This window comes from Penicillium alfredii (assembly GCF_028826965.1).
Source record: "Penicillium alfredii strain IBT 34128 chromosome Unknown utg000005l_segment0_segment0, whole genome shotgun sequence".
In the NCBI taxonomy this organism is placed as follows: Eukaryota; Fungi; Ascomycota; class Eurotiomycetes; order Eurotiales; family Aspergillaceae; genus Penicillium; species Penicillium alfredii.
In genome coordinates this window covers 2,130,351-2,151,044 of record NW_026622702.1, presented here as the reverse complement: position 1 = coordinate 2,151,044, position 20,694 = coordinate 2,130,351, and the positions used below count along the sequence as shown (strand labels likewise).

General features: G+C 52.6%; 8 protein-coding genes across 8 annotated transcripts; 7 read left to right on the top strand and 1 right to left on the bottom strand.

The window, feature by feature from the left end:
- Positions 1 to 234: 234 nt before the first annotated feature.
- Positions 235 to 5,035, top strand: NUU61_004230 (sulfite reductase (NADPH) subunit beta; the record flags this gene model as incomplete). The annotated part of the gene is made up of 5 exons (XM_056654812.1): positions 235 to 265; positions 334 to 473; positions 528 to 536; positions 593 to 4,924; positions 5,006 to 5,035. The coding sequence occupies 5 exons, from the start codon at positions 235 to 237 to the stop codon at positions 5,033 to 5,035; spliced, it is 4,542 nt and encodes a 1,513-aa protein (XP_056512839.1).
- A 590-nt stretch (positions 5,036 to 5,625) lies between these two features.
- Positions 5,626 to 6,722, top strand: NUU61_004229 (uncharacterized protein; the record flags this gene model as incomplete). The annotated part of the gene is made up of 3 exons (XM_056654811.1): positions 5,626 to 6,109; positions 6,189 to 6,457; positions 6,522 to 6,722. The coding sequence occupies 3 exons, from the start codon at positions 5,626 to 5,628 to the stop codon at positions 6,720 to 6,722; spliced, it is 954 nt and encodes a 317-aa protein (XP_056512838.1).
- Positions 6,723 to 7,107: 385 nt separating this feature from the next.
- On the top strand, positions 7,108 to 11,301 carry NUU61_004228 (DNA-directed RNA polymerase; the record flags this gene model as incomplete). Its single annotated transcript, XM_056654810.1, has 1 exon — positions 7,108 to 11,301. The coding sequence occupies one exon, from the start codon at positions 7,108 to 7,110 to the stop codon at positions 11,299 to 11,301; it is 4,194 nt and encodes a 1,397-aa protein (XP_056512837.1).
- Positions 11,302 to 11,752: 451 nt separating this feature from the next.
- On the bottom strand, positions 11,753 to 13,523 carry NUU61_004227 (uncharacterized protein; the record flags this gene model as incomplete). Its single annotated transcript, XM_056654809.1, has 2 exons — positions 11,753 to 12,845; positions 12,925 to 13,523. 2 exons carry the CDS (start codon positions 13,521 to 13,523, stop codon positions 11,753 to 11,755), a joined length of 1,692 nt encoding a protein of 563 aa, XP_056512836.1.
- A 690-nt stretch (positions 13,524 to 14,213) lies between these two features.
- On the top strand, positions 14,214 to 15,319 carry NUU61_004226 (thioesterase family protein; the record flags this gene model as incomplete). The annotated part of the gene is made up of 2 exons (XM_056654808.1): positions 14,214 to 14,313; positions 14,406 to 15,319. The coding sequence occupies 2 exons, from the start codon at positions 14,214 to 14,216 to the stop codon at positions 15,317 to 15,319; spliced, it is 1,014 nt and encodes a 337-aa protein (XP_056512835.1).
- A 1,291-nt stretch (positions 15,320 to 16,610) lies between these two features.
- NUU61_004225 (uncharacterized protein) lies at positions 16,611 to 16,869 on the top strand (the record flags this gene model as incomplete). Its single annotated transcript, XM_056654807.1, has 2 exons — positions 16,611 to 16,707; positions 16,772 to 16,869. 2 exons carry the CDS (start codon positions 16,611 to 16,613, stop codon positions 16,867 to 16,869), a joined length of 195 nt encoding a protein of 64 aa, XP_056512834.1.
- A 716-nt stretch (positions 16,870 to 17,585) lies between these two features.
- Positions 17,586 to 18,317, top strand: NUU61_004224 (Zn(II)2Cys6 transcription factor domain-containing protein; the record flags this gene model as incomplete). Its single annotated transcript, XM_056654806.1, has 2 exons — positions 17,586 to 17,850; positions 17,902 to 18,317. The coding sequence occupies 2 exons, from the start codon at positions 17,586 to 17,588 to the stop codon at positions 18,315 to 18,317; spliced, it is 681 nt and encodes a 226-aa protein (XP_056512833.1).
- A 32-nt stretch (positions 18,318 to 18,349) lies between these two features.
- Positions 18,350 to 20,373, top strand: xlnR (putative C6 transcription factor; the record flags this gene model as incomplete). The annotated part of the gene is made up of 2 exons (XM_056654805.1): positions 18,350 to 20,155; positions 20,230 to 20,373. The coding sequence occupies 2 exons, from the start codon at positions 18,350 to 18,352 to the stop codon at positions 20,371 to 20,373; spliced, it is 1,950 nt and encodes a 649-aa protein (XP_056512832.1).
- Between the last annotated feature and the right edge of the window lie 321 nt (positions 20,374 to 20,694).

Here is a 20,694-nt window from a genome sequence, read left to right as displayed (position 1 = left end):
CACCAATGGGAGGGCTGCTGATCTAACCCCGATGGCGGAGATTCGCAAGAACACCGAACTTTTTTTTTACTTTTTTTTCCCTTCTTATAGATCCATGAGACTTTGCATGAGGGACAGCCTGGAATTCAATTGTCCTGTGTCCTCTCTCTTTATTGCCGGACCTGTGCTGCGAGTGGGAGCTGCATGCGCTGATAAGTCCTATCGCCATTGATCTGCTCATCCCACTCTACCAGTATGGCGTCGGTTTCAACTGCTGGCGAAGCAGGTACTATTTTCCTTTTCATGTTGTGGAGTTGAAGATCAATTGCTAATCGGATTTACTGTGGAATTTAGCGGCGAGAATCGCCTACCTGACGAGCGATGTCGTCCTCTCCGTCCAGCCGTCGCTGCAGTCCGACTCGCTGTTCTCCAAGTCGCTCAAGGCTTTGAAGGCAAACAAGGCAGGCACTCTTTTGTCACGGGGTACCGCGGAGGTGAGTTTAGAGTCGATGGCATTGCAGGCTGTTGGGATATTAATAGTCCGCTAGGTACGAACTGTGCGCTACAATGAAGACCCCTTCTGTCGGCCTTTTACCCGCTGCAAAAAGGCGAGACCGTCTCTGTGACGACCAGCTCCTCGATCTTGATCCCTTCGGTTCCTCATCTGTACCGCCTGGCCAACTACCCGGTTGTTATCCATGTCGCTCTGGAGCCCTATCCGTTCCCCGACTACTCTGTGATCAGTTCGATCCGCCAAAGCGGCTTCACTTTCTTGCAGTCGGAGACTATCGAAGAGGCCCAGGACATTTCCATCACTGCTCATGCGCTGGCCCTCAAGTCTGGAAAGGGTGTTATCCACTTTTTTGATCCGTCCAACTCCGCCAACGACCCCGCAATCCCTCCCGAGAACATCGACGTTGTGAAGAAGGTGCTCAGCTTGGGTGGAGCTACTGCTTCGCACACCAATGCCACTGGAGCCCAGACTTTGTACGCCGACTCCGGCCGTATCGCCACGGTTTCCGCAGAAGGGCTGGAGCCCTCTTCTGCTGGTCAGGGAGAAGCCTCGGCTAACCTAACAGTCCCCTCTCAAACCCAGACTCCTTCAAATGTCAGCCTTGACAACTCATCTGTTGGATCTTCACGGCGGGACAGCAGTGCGGGAAGCGAGGCCCCGAGCTCGACTGCCACAACGGTAGACAACGCCAGTGTCCGGCCAGTCAATGCGGCCGATATTTTTGACTGGACGGCTCAGATTTGGAACGTTCTTTACAAGGAGGTTGGCCGCAAATATAATGCTATTGAATATACCGGTCCCGCCGATGCCAAGTCAGCTATATTTGTCTTTGGCTCCACAGGGGTATTTGTGGATGCCCTCTCCAACGCCCCCGCCAACAGCGAGTTGGAAAACATTGGTCTCGTCACTGCTCGTCTGTATCGCCCCTGGGTTGGTGGTCAGATCTCGAATGTGATTCCCAAATCAGTTGAGAAGATCGCTGTCCTGGAGCAGGTTCGCAGGACCACTAAGTGGGGTCCTTCTTTCATGGACCTTTTGTCCAGCCTGACCCCCTCTGGTGTCCGCAGCCAGGCCGCTCAGGTCGTTGGATATCGTCTTGGCTTCGTGGAACCCTCTACCGCTGTTCAGGCTCTTCGAGGCATCCTCCAGAACCTGAACTCTCCGACTCCCATCCAGAACCTGGAGATTGGCAGCCCCAAAGTCCCCACCATTCAAAGTGCTCTCCAGCAGCCTCGCATCGAAAATGCCTATTTCAAAATCCTGAACCAACTCTTTGGCGAGCGCCTCTACATTGCCAACCAACTCGGATCCAAGAACGTCGGTGTTCCGTCGACTATCGCCTCTAGCCCTGAGTATGGGTTTGGCTCCCTGCTGGCTCGCATGGAACACCGCGAACGGTTCATTCGCGAGGTTGAGGAGGCCTCCAAGTCTAGTAGCTTCGCCACTGACACTCCCAAGACTTGGCTGTCTCGATGGGCCTTGAATGCAAGGGACGCCTCCAAGGCAAACAAACTTGCCCCGGATGTCATCGCCCGCCTCTCCAATGATGGTTCCAAGCTATCTCGCCAGCTTCTGACATCCAAGCAGCTCTTCTATGACGAGTCCGAATGGCTCATTGGCTCCGACGCCTGGGCCTACGACATTGGAAACTCTGGTGTCCACCACGTTTTGGCCTCTGGCGCCGATGTGAATATGCTGATCATCGACTCGCAACCATACTCTGAGCGCACTGCCGCCGACCCCACCCGCCGAAAGAAGGACATTGGTCTTTACGCCATGAACTTTGGCAACGCGTATGTTGCTTCGGTTGCGGTCTACAGCTCGTACACTCAAGTCCTGCAGGCTATGACCGAGGCTGAGCAGTTCAAGGGCCCGTCTGTGGTTGTTGCCTACTTGCCTTACAACCAGGAGAATGACTCCGCTCTCAGTGTGCTTCAGGAAACCAAGAACGCTGTGGATGTCGGCTACTGGCCGCTGTACCGCTGGAACCCTGATAACGAGGAGAAGAGCAAGCCGAAGTTCTCTCTTGATTCCGAGCGCATTAAGCGTGAGCTGGAAGAGTTCCTTCGTCGGGACAATCAGCTCACCCAGCTCATGAACCGCCACCCTAACTTCTCATCCGCTCTCTCTGAATCCTACGGCACTGAGGTTCGAGCCCTGCAGAAGCGCAAGGCCAAGGACTCATATGAGAAGCTTTTGGAGGGCCTGTTCGGTGCTCCTCTCACTATCCTCTTTGCATCGGACAATGGCAACGCCCAGAACATCGCCAAGCGTCTGGGTAACCGTGGTCGTGCCAGGGGTTTGAAGACCATGGTTCTAGCCATGGATGACTACCCCATGGATGATTTGTCTACTGAGGAGAACGTGGTTTTTATCACCAGTACCGCTGGTCAGGGTGAATTCCCGCAAAACGGCCGGGGACTGTGGGAGGTTGTCAAGAACTCTGGTGATCTCGATCTGTCCGCCATCAACTACTCCGTGTTCGGTCTGGGTGACAGTCACTACTGGCCGCGCAAGGAGGACAAGATCTACTACAACAAGCCTGCCAAGGACCTTGATGCTCGTGTCAGCTTCCTCGGTGGCCACAAACTTGCCGATATTGGTCTCGGTGATGACCAGGACCCAGATGCTTACCAGACTGGGTACTCGGAGTGGGAGCCTCGGCTGTGGCAAGCCCTGGGTGTTGATAAGGTTGAGGGTCTGCCGGAAGAGCCCGCACCTTTGACCAACGAGGATATCAAGATTCAGTCCAACTACCTGCGTGGTACCATCGCCGAGGGTCTGCTGGATGAGAGCACCGGTGCAATTTCCGCCAGCGATGCGCAGCTGACCAAGTTCCACGGCACCTACATGCAGGACGATCGTGACCTTCGGGATGAGCGCAAGGCCCAGGGCTTGGAGCCCGCTTATAGTTTCATGATCCGTTGCCGTCTCGCTGGTGGTGTTGCTACGCCTTCGCAGTGGCTGCAAATGGACGCCATCAGCAGCTCGCACGGTAATGAGACGATGAAGCTGACGACTCGCCAAACCTTCCAGTTCCATGGAGTCATCAAGCGCAACCTTCGTGGCGCGATGCGTGGCATCAACAGGGCACTCATGTCCACCGTTGCTGCTTGCGGTGACGTGAACCGCAACGTCATGTGCAGTTCTCTTCCGGAGCTTTCCTATTTCCACCGCGAGACTTGGGCCATTTCTGAGAAGATCGACCAGCACCTTCTCCCCTCCACGACTGCTTACCATGAGATTTGGCTGAAGGATGAGGACGACAAGAAGGTCCAGGTTGCTGGAGATGCTGTTGTCGATTCCGAACCCCTCTATGGTCCCACATATCTTCCTCGCAAGTTCAAGATCACTATTGCCATTCCTCCACACAACGACACCGATGTCTACGCGCACGACATTGGCCTGATCGCCATCAAGGGTGCCGATGGGCACCTGGAAGGCTTCAACGTCCTGGCTGGTGGTGGTATGGGCTCCACTCACAACAATAAGAAAACGTACCCTCAAACCGGCCGCATGTTCGGTTACTTCCCGGCGGATAAGGTGCACATTGCATGTGAGAAGATCATGCTCGTGCAGCGTGACCACGGTGATCGCCAGAACCGCAAGCACGCCCGTCTCAAGTACACCATTGACGACATGGGCGTCGATGTCTTCCGCGGCAAGGTTGAAGAGCTTCTACCGGAGGGACTGCGATTCGCTGAGCCCCGCCCCTTCAAGTTCGACTCCAATGTCGACACCATCGGCTGGCAGAAGGACGAGAAGGGCCTGAACCACTTCACCTTCTTCATTGAGAATGGCCGTATTGAAGACACTGCCGATTTTACCATGCGGACGGGTCTCCGCGAGTTGGCGCAGCTCAACAAGGGCGAGTTCCGTCTCACTGGCAACCAACACTTGATCCTGTCCAACATTGTCGACGAGGATCTGCCCACCATCAAGGCGGTCATGGCCAAGCACAAGCTCGACAACACCTCTTTCTCGGGCATGCGTCTGTCCTCGTCTGCCTGTGTTGCCTTCCCGACCTGCGGTCTTGCCATGGCGGAATCCGAGCGCTACCTTCCCATCCTGATCTCCAAGCTCGAGTCAACTCTCGAGGAGGTTGGCCTGGCCCGCGAGAGCATCGTCATGCGTATGACCGGTTGCCCTAACGGATGTGCTCGCCCTTGGCTCGCCGAGGCTGCCTTCGTCGGAAAGGCGTACGGTGCCTACAATATGTACCTGGGTGGCGGTTACCACGGCCAGCGCCTCAACAAGCTGTACCGCTCCTCCATCAAGGAAGATGAGATCCTCGAGATCATGAAGGATCTTCTCAAGCGCTACTCCCTCGAGCGCAACACCGACGGTGAAACCCCCGAGCGCTTTGGTGACTGGTGTATCCGCGCTGGCGTGATCAAGGCAACCACCGATGGTCAAAACTTCCATGAAGGGGTAAGTCAATTTTCTTTTGTAGCTGTGGCTTTTCTTTTCTTTTCTTTTCTTTTTTCTGTGCTAACGATCGTTCCTTGATAGGTTGCCGAAGAAGACGAGGACGAGGAGTAAATACCGGGGACGTCTTGATTTCTATATAATCTCCAGACCTGTCATGACTATCACGGGAACCAAAATATGTTTTGTTGTTTTTCTATAATCTCATGTTGATGTCCATGTCATACCTCTCCATGCATTGTTACCACTGGCGGATAAATGATACCGCTCAGCAATAGAAATTGCTACTGTTTTTTTGCCCTTGGGATCTTTGTTATGTATAGAGCCATCTGATGTATAGTGTTTTGAGGAGTGATGTTCGATTGAAAGGCTTGTAGATTGGTGAGTTTCTTTCCAAACAGGTTCCGGCCATGCTTATTAGTTATATTTAAGACAGAGCCCTTGACTCTACACTCAACATGTCAAATCCATGATTCACATAGTTCTTGCAAGATCAGGACCGAGAGACAATTTCTCGAGGGAGGATTGCCTGGGCGGTGAGTCATGGTAGCTTTTCTGCCGCCTCCCCGCTTATCGCAGCCGATAATCGCGGGAGAAAAAAAGGTGCGCAATGGAACCAGCCGACTCATGCCTCAACACCTCTTGCCCAATACCTCTGAAATGATTCTTCGATAAGCTCAAGGATAAACTACACTATACAAACCATGGATTCCCATGACGACGACCCGGTCGTTTCCTCCTACGACGTGTTCCTCACCGACTCGCAAATTTCTCGATATGTCTTCCAATACCTAGATCGGCCGCAGTCCAATCCCTACAACGACAGAGCAGGGCAGAAGCCCGTCGAGCTTCGCATGAAGCCGCGCACTGGTCTTGTGGAGGTCGATGTCCCCATCAGCACCCGCGCAAATTACGATGTGAGCAAGGGTCTCCGGTACGGCGAGGCAATGAAGAAGAGCCGGGCGGCTCGTGATGGAGGCGCCTATGGTATGGCTGGTGGTTTTACCTCGGGGAGTGCCGCGTCTGGAGGAGGCCGTGTGAAGATGGAGGGCAATGGGGATGTCGAGGTGCTGGACAACAAGAAGGTGGTGGACCCGGCTTCGCTGCTGAGGACGCAGCCGCTCGGTGGACGGATTAAGCCTGCTGAGGAAGGGGATCCGGTGTACATGCTGGCTACATTTAAAGAAGGTACGTATGCTTGGGTTTATTTATTTTCGATATTTTTGCTTCTCTCTAGAGGGTTGGCAGCGCTGACAGCCGAAACCAGGAAACTTGCATCTCTCTCCCGTGTCGGCGGTGGTCCAATTACACCCACAGCTTCACCATCTCGATGCAGTGGACGAGATCCCCAAGGGACGGACTTCGCGGACCAAGAAAGATGACGATGAACGGCCCGCGGAGAGCGAGGCACGCGCGATCGATGTCAAAATCAAGGCTGCTGAAGATGGCAATGCGGCTATGATTGGTGGCAATCTGGATTTGCTCAAGAAGATTCAGGAAGAGAAGTGGAAGACATACGACTGGGTTGATGCAGAGGTAGGTGACCTCTCTCTGGACTTTGCTAGCGATCTCGATCTTTTGCCCACTAACGCTGCACCAGACCGAGGAGGCATGGTACACGTACGAAAGCTATATGATGCACCACCACCCCGAAGAATTGCCGCAGCTGGAGTCGGCGATCAACAGCGAGGCTTACCTGGATGGAATGAGTGCGCCTCGGATTGACCCCGCAAGGCCAGAGCTGACTGGGTGGGCGATGAAACAAAACCGACAGAAGCAACGAGAAGGCGAAGACGGGTGATCCACGTAGAAATCAAGAAGTTGTTGCCACGCTCTATGCACGGCCCCATCCCCTAAGTCACGTGCCCGCGATGGGTTTTTCGCTGTCGCGCGACTCGGCCCTTCTTGGCTTTTCTCCTAAGTCTTTCATTCTTGTTTTTCTCTCTGCCCTTTCGTTTCCCCGTTGAGGGCTGCAGGACGGCATATCATAGAAGGGTTTCTACTGTTAGGGATTCTCGACTGGTCTCTTTTACAGTTTTCCTTTTTACTGAGCCCATCCTGCCCTTTTTTTCCTACCATTAAAAATCTCCTCTTGCGTGATATACCTTAGATTTAATTGTTTTGCCCTCCTAATTGCATCGTTCTGTTATTCCTGGCCCTGATTATCGAACCAACATCGATGCATCATGTTATCGCGTGTTGCTCGGCAGAAAAATGCCCTCTTCCATTTGCGGAGGGCTAATGCCCATCGGGTATTGACCTCGTCCTCGAAACCACGGCTACATTCCCAATCGAGTCGACTGGGTTCCATTGCGAATCCACCAACTACGTCGACCCACGAACGGCCCCGACGACTATCCTTTCAGTCGAACCGGAATCTTGCTACCGCGGCCGAACATGTCAGTACCGGATCGTTTGGGTCCCTGGATGACCCAACCTACCCTCTTGCGCGCGATTACGACCGATCCAGTCGATGGACTTCACAACTCTTCCGTTATCCCGATCAGCAATTCGACCCCTCGTCCCTGGTCATTATCGACGATGCGCCCCAGACCCGGCCAAAGATTGTTCGTAAAGTCAAAGGCATTGGTGGCGACGAGGATGAGATGATGGCCAACCTGGATATTTCACTCAAGGTTGGTCATTTCGACCGAGCTGCTGCTCTGGTCAATCGCTTGGGTCAGTTTTACCCAATGAACTCTTCCGAGTACCTGGCCCTCCACAACCGCTACCTGAGGGACCGGGTAGACGACATGATCGCTACCCAGCAACATGATATGGTTGTGCCATTGCAGAAGTGGTTCGAGGTTGACATGCCTCACGGGGGCATGGAGCCGGATTCTGTCACGTACGCCATCATGGTCCGAATGGCTCTGCACATGCTGCACCCCTCGAAACGCGATCGAACTATTCGCCGATATTGGACCTTTGCCGAGAAGGCTGGTATTCAGGATGAGATTGGTCTCGTTGGTGTGCTCAATGAACAAGAAGCGCTTCAATTGCGCCAGGTAAGTTTGGATCCGCCGTTTTTCTGCAGCGGTGCACGTGCTGATGGCTCTGGTTGTTTTGAACAGATTTGCTCTTCCGAAGCGTTAGATATAGCAGCCCAGCACGCCAGCACCCAAGAGACAACAACAACTGAGCAGTCATTCGAAATCTTCGATGACGTCGCTGAGGTGCTGCCCGTCGACCAAAAGGGCCTTGGCCTGACCTCTCTGAGAGAGTCACTGTACACTCTGTCTGGTCGTTCAACCGTTCCCATGCCTGACAACTTCGAAGGCACCGAAGAAGAAAAACTGGAACTCTATAATCGTCTCAGGCAAGAACGCCTGGAAGCCGACTCGGTCAAATCGGCCCTGAACCGCTGGCGCTCAGAGTTCGAGAACAGACAAAAGGCTGGCCTGGATATCACCGGGGGCGGGAAGAAGCTTGGTAGTGTGATGAATCAATGGCACTCGGACCTTGTTTCCAGGATCCTGCAGGAGTTGAGTCTGGTTGACGAGGCCGAGAAGAAGCCAGCTAAGACCCGTGCTCAGACAGACCGCTGTGAGTATGGTGTGTTCCTGCGAAGTCTACCTGCGGACCGTCTGGCTGCGGTGACGATCCTGGCTGTGATGGACAGCTTCAGCAAAGGGGGCATGGAAAAAGGGATAAAGCTTTCTTCCATTGCCTCAACCATTGGCAGGGAATTGCAGGATGAACTGATTGCCGATGCCTATCTCAAAAAGAACTCCCAGGCGGATTCTTGGCGCTTGAAAGCGTTGAAACAGCTTCTCTCGAGCCGCAAGGACAAAGAGGGTCGATTGCGATGGAAGGCGCTGGTCCACAAGATGCAGACTGAGGACTCCCGTGTGGTCTGGGGACCGCGGGTCATCGCTCGGACCGGGGCTGTTCTGATGAGCTTGCTATTCGATGTTGGCAAAGCCCCTGTTACAAGTGAAAACCCGCTGTCAAAGAAGACGACCACTACTTTGCAACCGGCTTTTCAACATGCGTACCAAGTCACCTGGGGACGACGATCTGGTCTCATCTATCTTCACCCTGGAATTGTTCAGATTGTGGCCAGAGAACCGCCGGCCGATCTCTTGGCTCGTCACCTGCCTATGGTCTGCAAGCCCAATCCATGGACAGGTCCGAAGAATGGAGGGTTCATGATCTATGAAAACAATATTGTGCGATCTACTCCGGGTGAATCTTTGCAACCAGCATACATTAAAGCCGTGCTACAGAATGATGGCTTAAAAGAGATCCGAGCTGGGCTTGATGTCCTTGGCAATACCGGCTGGGCCATTAATCGGGACGTCTTTGACGTGATGCTTGAAGCTTGGAATTCAGGAGAGCCTGTGGCAAATTTGGCACCGCTAAATCCCGACATCCCTGTGCCGCCCAATCCGGGGCCGAATGCCGATTACGAGACTGAAAAAGCGTGGAACAACGCTATGCGAGACATTGAAAATCGACGCTCTGGATTCCACTCAGTACGGTGCTTCCAGAACTTCCAACTGGAGGTCGCGCGTGCGTTCCGTAACAGCACTTTCTATCTCCCCCACAACATGGACTTCCGTGGCCGTGCCTACCCGCTCCCGCCGTATCTCAACCAGATGGGAGCTGACAATGCCCGAGGATTGCTCATGTTCAGCCAAGCTAAACCGCTAGGCGCTAGTGGCTTGCGGTGGTTAAAGATCCAGATTGCTAATCTGGCTGGCTTTGACAAGGCCAGTTTGTCCGAGCGTGAACAGTTCACGATGGACACTCTCGATGACATCCTCGACTCGGCCAATAATGGGTTGCATGGCAGACGGTGGTGGCTCAAGGCCGAAGACCCGTGGCAATGTCTAGCTGCTTGCTGCGAACTCCGCAACGCCCTGCAATGCCCTGACCCTACCGAGTATCCCTCTCGCCTCCCTATCCACCAAGATGGTTCATGCAACGGGCTTCAGCATTACGCTGCCCTTGGTGGTGACAGCATCGGTGCCCAACAGGTTAATCTTGAACCCTCCGACAGGCCATCCGATGTTTACACCGGTGTTTCCGAATTTGTTAAGGAAGCTGTCGCAGAGGATGCTGCCCAGGGCCACCCAGTTGCCCAGACTTTGAATGGCAAGGTCACTCGGAAGATCGTCAAGCAGACCGTCATGACTAACGTGTACGGTGTGACCTTTATGGGAGCGATGAGACAAGTTCGCAAGCAACTCATTGATCACTACCCAGAGATGTCACACCAGACCAAAAAGGCGGGCGCCCTGTACATCGCCCGCAAGATCTTTGAGGCCCTGGGAACCATGTTTAACGGAGCCCATGACATTCAATACTGGCTGGGTGATTGTGCTAGTCGCATTACGCTGTCTCTGTCCCCCGATGATGTCGATCGCCTGGCCAATGAGGCCTTGTCGCCCACCGAGCAAGCCGAGAGCGTCAAGACCGTGGACCCGACCAAGAAGTTCCGGTCCACAGTGATTTGGACCACCCCACTGGGTCTGCCAGTGGTCCAGCCTTATCGTTCGCGCAAAGCACGGCGTGTTTCGACGACGCTGCAAGATCTCAATATTGTCGACGTCAACTCCGAAGATGTTGTTTCCAGGCGCAAACAGCTGCAGGCCTTCCCGCCGAATTTCATCCACTCCCTCGATGCAACCCACATGATCCTGTCTGCCAACGCTTGCCACGAGGCGGGGCTCACATTTTCGGCCGTGCACGACTCATTCTGGACCCACGCCAGTGATGTTGACGACATGAACCATATCCTTCGCGATGCTTTCGTTCGCATGCACTCAGACGATGTGATCGGGCGGTTGGCTGCTGAGCTCAAGGTTCGCTACAGAAACCACATGTTCTTGGCCAAGATCGATGCCAACGGCATCATCGGCCGCGCCATTCGAGCTCGTCGCAAGGCAGTGAAGAGGAACACAAAGCTCTATGAACTGGTCGAGGAGAAGCGTCGGCAAGCCCTTCTCAATTCCGACGACCCGGAGCAACAGGCTGAAGGCCGCGCGATGGAGACCCCCGCCAGCATGTTTGAGAAGATGGGCGGCCAGGACAAACACCTAGTCGCTTCCAATACCCTGGGCGAAACTGCGGTGGGCCACGTTCCAGAGAACCTGGCTGCGGCTGCGCGCAGGTCGTCTGCTGCCGATATCGACACGAGTGACCCGGCCATCCAGACCTTGTTCACTGATCTCAGCCTTATGCAGGAAAGTCCTGACTCTTCTGAGACACTAAGTGACGCGGACGCGGACGAGAATGGCAGCGAGGAACCCAAGCCCAAAAAGCAAGTCAAGTCTCACACCTGGTTGTGGCTGCCCCTGCGGTTCCCCGATGTTCCTGCCAAGGGCGCCTGGGACCTGACCCGCATTCGCGACAGTCAATACTTCTTCTCATAAAACATGGCTTCGGTGTTGTATGGATACCATCTATTGATGGTTTGATTTTTTTTTCTCTTTGTTGTCGGAGACGGTTTCTTTGTATATCTATTTTTCATGGGGTTGTCTCTGCATTTGTACATTATTTGGATGGCCCCGGCATTGGGATAAAGAGCGAGAAAAGCACCTAGATAATCATGCATATACTGGCGATGTACGAATATGACTTTGGATTATTGCATCTCTTGTGAATTGTACACTGTTAGCTTGGAATGACTCGAGCTATATTTTCACTGATTGTTGAAAACCAGCGGATATAACAAGACTTACAGCCACGCTATGCGTGGCCTCTATCTTAGAAGCAGAAATGAAAAAAAAAGACATTGGGTCATGTTGAGCTATATCTTGGGGTTTAAAGCTCCAAGTCATGTCAAAATTAAAATCCCCCAAAATAAGGTCATATGTAGCTTGCTTAGACGAGGGTGATTCCCGTGTAACACCCATCATTGCGAAGCACCAGCGTCTTGACTCCTTTGTTCAGCGTCACCGAGTATATACTGCCCCCGAGATCGACCACATAGATGAGATTATTCTCCTTATCCAACTTCAAGCCAATAGGCTCATGGAAATGGCGCGCCAAAACACTCTTCTCCAAGCTCTCCTCACCAACATAGGCGCGGTACAGCGCACAGCCAGCGGGGTGCTCCCCCCGATCCGTCCAATAGAGGATTTCATCCTCACCATCGACAACAGCATCAATCGGCTCCGGCAGACCATCAAAGAGCAGCCGAATATCCGATCGAGTCGCGGCCGTCTCCCCGGCCGGAATATCAAGCCCCGCGCAAAAGATGCGGCCACGGTTCCCCTTGCTGGGCCCCTTTTGCGTCCAGTACATCTTGTCGTGCAGCACGTCGATGGCAATCCCCACACACCACTGCGTCATCTGGTCTGCCCAGTGCGGTAGCCGGTCCCGTTGTACTAGGACCTCGTGGTTGCCGCCGTCGAAGTCGCACCGGTGTACGCCGCCGCCCTCGCGGTCCGAGAAATACAGTTGGCGGCGAGGTTCGTGCACTGCCAGCTGTTTGGGCGTGTGCACTTTCCCCGTGGGCACCAAACACTGGATGTCGCTGCCGTCGAGGTTGGCGGACCATACCGACCCGTCGCAGAAAGCTACGCTCTTCCCCATGTTCGTCCAGTAGATCCGCTGCGTCGAGGGGGATACGTCGATTCCGTCTGGGAGGTTCTGTGATACCACCACGGGGGTCAGGGCTTGTGTTGTTTGGTTCAGGCGCAGGATCCGGCCCTCTGATGTTGGCGGGAGGTCTTGTGTGCTCCCCCCGAATCCCAGATCTAGGAGGTACATGTCCTTCAGGCGTGGGGTTGCTGGGTTGGTGTCGGTGTCGGTGTCTTCTGAGCCCGCCTCGTCGTTATGACTGGGCGGCTCGGAGTAGTTCTCTTCGACCCAGGTCACGAAATCATACCCCGGCTGGCTCTTGGGCTTGTTGGGACCGGGTCCATTCTTGTATAGGAATTCTGCGACAGTCCACAGACGATCCAAGACGGATCTATTCCGCGTGGTTAGCATGCCGCTATTCTACCACAAAAACAACAACAAGCAAAACAAGAAAAGGAAAAGAATCATACCCCGTCGAGTCCTGCACTTCTGTCGTGAGTGTCATTCCGCACTCTGTGAGGATGCTCTCCAACTGCGGGAAGATCTCACTATCAGTGCCGATCTCGCAGTCCTCCATCAACCAAACTGTTCGAATGGCCGGCGGCCACATGAAATAGATATTGAGGCAGCGTTTCTGCCGTGCTGCTGACACCTTGCCAGCTCGCAGGACAGACTTGAACGATGAGCTACTCGAGGCCAAAATGCAATCTCTCGGGGATTTGGCGTCCAGCTCGGCAAAGATCCCCGGCTTCCCGTCTGGCTTCGGCACGGCCTCAATCGCAAGCCATGCGTCTGAAGTGGCAGGTCCTATCTCCACAAAAGCCTTGCAGTTACCATACACGGGCTGTCTCGTCGCTTCGGGTGCATTGTCGTTTCCATTGCGATTCCGCAATCTTGAGGCAAATTGTTGCTTGTGCTCGTCGATATAATCAATGGCCGCCTGTCGCGACTCCGACAATGAATCCTGGATATGCACATTGTATCCAGCCGCAACAAACACACATGCGATGCGACGACCTAGCACGCCCGCGCCCACGATGGCCACGGGGCGGTCTGTTCTGGATACCATCTCCAGACAGTGTCTCGGTAAAGAAATAGCGGGGCTACCGGGGGGGGGGTTGGATTTATTTGTCAATCACAACCTGGAGAAGCAGGGATTGAGGAAAGCCGAGCACTTTTCCATGCCGGGTATCTCGGCTTATTGTGGCCCCTCTCGGTGGCCCGTGTCTACCTTGCATATTGCAGGAATATCGATCTGACCGATCCAAACGGCTTTTACGTGGCTTCGCACAGCGCCTTGAGTCTCCACTAGAGGAGGGGCAACCAGGGGCAGATTGGGTGCTGAGAGCTGTGGGGCGGGAGCGCTCCACCGCAGTTTCAGTTTCACACAGGACTAAGAAAGGAGAAAAAAAGAAAACATAAGACAAAGAAGACAAAGACGACAAAAAAAGGGGGAAAAACGAGGCATTCGGGCTTACAGAATCTCACAACCTCGGAATGCACAGAAGCCCAGAAGGATTCTCACCGTATCAGCGGGACGACACGCCGATCCTGCTCCCGTCAGCAGATGCACACAGCGGCAGTATCTGCTGGCCCTAATGCCGGGAAAAATGCCATGGGATTAAGGGATTGCTTGGCCAATCGTTAGTGTTGGAAAACGGGAACCATGTGTTTTATATCCTGGCGTTCCCGTCCTGCACTTCATTGAATCGACTCTCCCCTTGTCCATCCCCACATACTCTAATGCTTTAATTGTGAAATGTCCCCTGATTCAATCTTCGAAGAGGCCATTCGCGTGACCCCGTTGGGTGCCAACACTTATGCCGCTAATCTTCGGCCCGAATGGTGCATTGGAACTGGTATCTCCGAATTTTTTTTTTCAACCCTACTTTTCTTTTCTTTTCTTTTCTTTTCTTTTCTTTTCCTTGAGCCACTCTAATCGCAAATGCAGTCGCCCATGGCGGCTATACAACCGCCGTGCTATATCGGATGGCGCTCACACATTTCGAATATGCTCACCCAACGCACTATAAAGAACCCGCAACCCCGATTTCCATCCAACTATCTTTTCTGCGGCGCACAGCTCCCGGCGCAGCCACATTAGTAGTGGATGACGTCAAACTGGGTCTCCGAACAAGCACAATCCATATCAAGGTGCTGCAGAAGTCTGAGAAGCAAAAGAACAAACTGGAAGTCAAGATCGCGGGATATATCACCGTGAGTCCCGCGAGCACCGAAGTGGGGATTAATGCGCCAACGGGGTGGGCCTTGCACCCGGCGTCCCCGGGGGGATCTCACCCCGACGGCCGGGTCAATCTGCCTGTCCTCGGCCGCACCGGCCGAGACGGCGTATGGGCCAGGCTCAACACCCCGTACCCAGAAACCCGCCAAGCAGAATCCCACACCGAGTTCTACACTCCCGGGTCAGCGGCCATGCGGCAGCATAGCACGGGGAGAATCTTGGGTGATCAGTGGATGCGCTTTCGACCGGGCGGCGACCCCGACGCGCGTTGGACGAATCCTGCTGTCGTCTACGTTGTTGATATGTTTCCCATGATCTTGGATGGCTTGGATTCTCTAGCGGCCCAGTCCATGGCCCAGACGGATGGTGATGAGTCTTCTCCAGACGCGCAGTTCTGGTACCCGACTATCTCTCTCAATATTGATATCAAGAAGCGCTTGCCGCCCCAGGGCGTCGAGTGGTTGTATAGTCGTGTGGCAATCAAGGCACTTCGCGATGGCCGCACGGATCTTGAGATTACCGTGTTGGATGAGATGGGTGATGTTGTTGCGCTCGGCACGCAGGTTGGGTTGCTAGTGAGCGCCAGTCGGAATTTGGGATCGAGAACGAAGCATAAGCTTTAAACTTGGTAGTCTTGTATGATACCACATGCTATGAATTCACGCTTTAATGGGTAATCTTTTGACTGTCTTTTTCCTTTTGATATAAATAGCCAGTTGATGGATTAAGGCACTATCAAGATGCCGAGTGCACAGTCCATAGAGCAGTGTGAGAAGTTAGACAAAGAGAGTAGCTGGATTAGGGTGGAGAGGAAGAAGAGGGATGTGTGGATGTTTCTCTTTCTCTTCAGGAGAAGACGGAAAATGGACTACAGTCTATTTATATAGTGGGGAGGGCAGCTCTTCAAGCGGCGAGGATATAGTGCTTTGACGTCATTTCATGCATTTCATTTATGACCCATGGATCTAATTATACTCTAATGCTTCATGACAGCCGGGGAAGGTAAAGCGATAAGTACTGCATAACCAACACATCTGCGGCTGTTACGGGTGCGGTTGGGTTGGGTGTTGGTGTTGGTTCTGCGGGTCCTGGTATGGTTATCTCCGGGGTGCAAGGGTATATTTATATACGCAGAGGCAACTAACCCCCATAAACAAGCTCCAAACTTAGAAGTTGGAGGCCAAAGCTATCAATTTTGATTGGCACTTTGCACTCGACGCCTGAAACGACGTAGATTCCATATGATTCTTTTCTTAGTGGAGACTTGAAACGAAACCCTGATTGCTTAAAGGTCTCTTGACGGACCCCACGGGGCAAGTAAGATGACGCTGCAACTGAGACCCAGTAGAAGACGCGAGGACGTACAGAAAGAAACACTGAATTATTTCAGGACTAAAATATTCCAGGACGTAATCCATAAACTACTATGACATTTGCATAACCTTCCATGAATATGGACTTTTCAGCTGTGGCCTCCAGCGGTCGCCAGTACTCTGATAGATCCCCGAGAGGAATGCGGCTGAACAAAATAAAATAAATTGTGTTGGTTAATCAAGCCCTTCAACTGTGCCTCACAATCCTCTTTGAATTTCGACGAGACATCCCCAGGTTTACCGGTTCCTTCTATGGATATTACCTCTTACAGCAGGTAATCCGACAATTACCTCGGTATGCTCCCAATCTCTAGAGCCCCATAGATAGGTGTAAGTGAAATTCTATGCGCGATTTTTTTATGCATTTAGTTTACGCAGTAAGCCCAAAAAGCTTTACAGTATAGTTCTGGCCGAGTAGACTATAGCTATAAATACCAGCTTCATTCCCTCTGAATTACATCCGGATCGAACTATCCCACAACTATAAAGAACCTTGATCTTGATCCTATATTTCCTCATCCTATCTAACATATCCATAACCATGAAGCTTCTCAGCCTTCTTGCCCTTGGAGCACTGGCGGCCTTCACCAACGCCGCGGCTATCGATGGCGGCTTAGTGGAGAAACGTTGTTTGGAGGGTACGCTACAACACCTTGATTATCTATTAAGGGAATATCTCATCTTACTGATATATGATTATAGCGGGCGCGGACTGTCAGGATGATCGAAACGGATGCTGCGAGGGTTACTCATGCCCGAGTGTATTTGGCGAGCACTACATCTGCCGTCCGAATAATTAGAAAGTGACAGAATAACTTGGCATCGGTGTGGAGAGACTGTTTTATGTTAAATTAATTCCGTTGATTGTTGTGGATGATGGAATTAATCCAACTAAGGCTTCTCTGTCTAGATATTGATATTTGATATTTGGTTCATAGTTAACCGAGTCTGTACGTGCTATGGCGGTTATTTTTCTCAGTTCCCAAAGGTCAACTGAAGCTCATATAAGCGTCATATAATTGAAATACCCCATATTGTACAATGCAATGATGGAAAAAAGACTTTGTGCCTGAACTTTGAGGCATCAACATGAGTGGCCCACGTGCCACTCCCCCGCCTTTCTCCAGATCGCCGTTTCACTCAAGTCGCATTTGCTTCTGCACAACTCGGTGAATATTTCGTGCCTATAATACCCAGCCCAATACCCAGATTCCTCTATATTTTAAGCGCGGCCTGTCTGGAAAGTCGAGGAGTTTGGGAAATGAGAAAGCCGTAACTCCGGTCGTCCGATCCGAACAGCGATGTCGCCCGACGCCCGAACTTTCGGCCCCTTGTTGTCGCTTTATTCCTTCTGAATCCGTGTGGAGAGATTTCTCAGAAGTCTAGATCCTCTGGGTTTGGGCCTATTCAATGTCGGGTAGATCGATTACCACCTTGAAGAAGCATGTCGGCAACCTCGCTACAATCCTACGCCAATGCCTATTCATCTTTCTCGTCCCGGTCACAGCTCAATCGAATGTCGCAGTCGGAAGCACCAGGACTGGATACACTCGTGGAGGGTTCACATTATGCGCTGGACCAGCTGCATGGTGAACAAAAGGATCCCAGTGCTCCCTTGAGAAAGTCTTCGCAGCCGCGCGACGCACTTGCCGATGCTCGCTCGACTATTCGCAAAACTTCATCTGCTACGCCCGTTCGCCGTCGAATAAGCAGAGCTTGTGACCAATGCAATCAGCTGCGAACCAAATGCGACGGGCAAAATCCGTGTGCCCATTGCCTTGGTAATATCATTCCATGTCCGTCTGCATATTGCTCCGGTTAACAGTTTTCAGATATCGGCCTCGACTGCGAGTATGCGCGAGAACGGAAGAAGCGGGGTAAGACCTCCAAAAAGGATTTGGCGGCAGCTGCAAGCACTGCAATCACCAACGGCGACTCGAGTCTGAAGGATGATAATGCGCATATGCAGGGGCAGTCTCCACATGCACCGCAGCCACACGAAGCCAATGGGCGGTATGATTCCGCCTTCGATGCCACTCGAGAATTGCCTGAGCATACCCCATCCCATCTGCCCAGCTTGGAGGCTCCCAACATCGTGGGAATACAACAAAACACACAGTCGACACAAGCACCTCCCCAGCAGCCAATAGGTTCCAATATAGAGGGCCTGCCAGTGAATCACTACGGGGGCTACCCGAGTCTAATCGACCGCCAATGGGGGCACCAGGCTTTCGTTCTCTGCAAATGATGCACCATACCAATGGAAGCTCTCGCTCACCAATGTTTCATTCCCATGGCTTTGGTTCGGGATACGGCGACGGCGCATATCCTTTGATGAATTCCCAAGAGACAAACCCAGCGTCGATCAATCATCTTCGACTTGGGAATTCAGCAGAAAACCAACCAGCGCCATTTCTAGGATTTTCCCCGCAAATCCAGTCACCAAACTGGTTGCCTCTTCCATCGCCATCTCCTGCCAACTTTCCTTCCTTCAGTATGCCCTCGTTCTCCAGCTCATTACGATACCCCGTTTTGCAGCCAGTTCTCCCTCACATCGCATCCATCATCCCCCAATCTCTAGCCTGTGATCTTCTCGATGTATATTTCACTAGCTCCTCTTCTTCCCACTTTTCGCCGGCGTCGCCGTATGTGGTGGGTTATGTCTTTCGGAAACAGTCGTTTCTCCACCCAACCAAGCCAAGAGTTTGCAGTCCTGGCCTCCTTGCCAGCATGCTTTGGGTGGCAGCTCAAACAAGCGAAGCTGCATTTTTGACATCGCCTCCCTCAGCGCGGGGGCGAGTCTGTCAAAAGCTGCTTGAACTCACGATCGGCCTGCTTCGGCCACTGATTCATGGGCCTGCCACCGGCGAGGCGTCGCCCAATTATGCTGCAAATATGGTCATTAACGGGGTGGCTCTAGGGGGGTTCGGGGTCTCAATGGACCAGTTGGGTGCCCAAAGCAGTGCGACAGGTGCTGTTGATGATGTTGCCACCTATGTTCACCTGGCTACAGTTGTGTCGGCTAGCGAGTACAAAGCGGCCAGTATGCGCTGGTGGACTGCTGCATGGTCTCTTGCGCGAGAGCTGAAATTGGGCCGTGAACTAGCACCGAATACAACCACCCGACAAGGTGGCGAATTGGAAGGTGAATCGGATATGGATTTGAACGGTAAAAAGGGACAAGAGTCATCGCTACTCACAGAAGAAGAACGTGAAGAGCGGCGGCGCATCTGGTGGCTACTATATGTGACGGATCGCCATCTAGCCCTTTGCTACAACCGGCCTTTGACCTTATTGGATACAGAGTGCGAGGGCCTTTTGCAACCGATGAATGACGATCTCTGGCAAGCGGGCGACTTTTCTGCAGTCTCTTACCGCCGCCGCGCTGGTCCAGCCTTTGAATGCACTGGCCATAGCATGTTTGAATACTTCCTGCCTTTGATGAGCATTCTCGGTGAGATCGTGGACCTCCAGCATGCCAGAAATCACCCAAGATTTGGTCTCCACTTCCGCAACAGTGGCGAGTGGGAGAGCCAGGCCATGGAGATCAATCGACAGTTGGATGTCTATGCCCAGAGTTTGAAAGAATTCGAGGCTCGATACACAAGTTCTTTGGCCTTCGGTGCAGGGGAGAATGATACCACAATGGAAGGCTCCCATGTTAGCCCCTCTGGTCGCTCGAGTAGTACTGTCGGGTCGCACTTGAGCGAGTCGATTGTCCACACCAAAATGGTGGTTGCCTATGGAACTCACATCATGCACGTTCTCCACATTCTCCTGGCTGGCAAATGGGACCCGATCAATCTACTTGACGACAACGATCTCTGGATTTCATCGGATTCTTTTATCTCTGCCATGGGCCATGCAGTGAGTGCTGCCGAGGCGGCTTCCGACATTCTAGAATATGATCCAGATCTGAGCTTCATGCCGTTCTTTTTTGGGATATATCTCCTGCAGGGCAGCTTTCTTCTGCTATTGACGGCTGATAAGCTACAAGGGGATGCCAGTCCCAGTGTGGTTAGGGCCTGCGAAACAATTGTACGGGCCCACGAGGCTTGCGTCGTGACTTTGAATACCGAATATCAGGTAAGAAAGCCCGTTTGGGGATGTCTTCTGGGACGTTTCCCCCTATCAGTGATCAGTGGTTGACTATTGTGCAGAGGACGTTCCGCAAAGTAATGCGTTCGGCTCTTGCCCAGGTCCGCGGGCGTGTCCCTGAGGATTTTGGTGAGCAGCAACAGCGTCGTCGTGAAGTACTGGCCCTCTACCGTTGGAGCGGGGATGGGGGTGGTCTTGCTATATGATCAAACACTCTTTCTGTTGTGTTGCCAGTTCTTTCTTCCTGTATATTATTTTTCTTCTGGATGATCTTGACATATCCAAGGCATAATATGGCGCGTGATTCCCTTTCTGTTGAAAGGTTTACCCAGCGCACATCTCTTCAACATATCTTTGTATAAGTTACTGAACCTCGCTTTGCTTAGGCGGCTTTAGGAGACGCAGTAGAGACTAAAAAGTATATCTTATATTAACTGACCTTTATCCTATTCAAGATATCCAATAATCTATTAAAAATATAGATAGCTATTCTACTAATACTACTTAGAAGGGGGGCTGCCTGTATA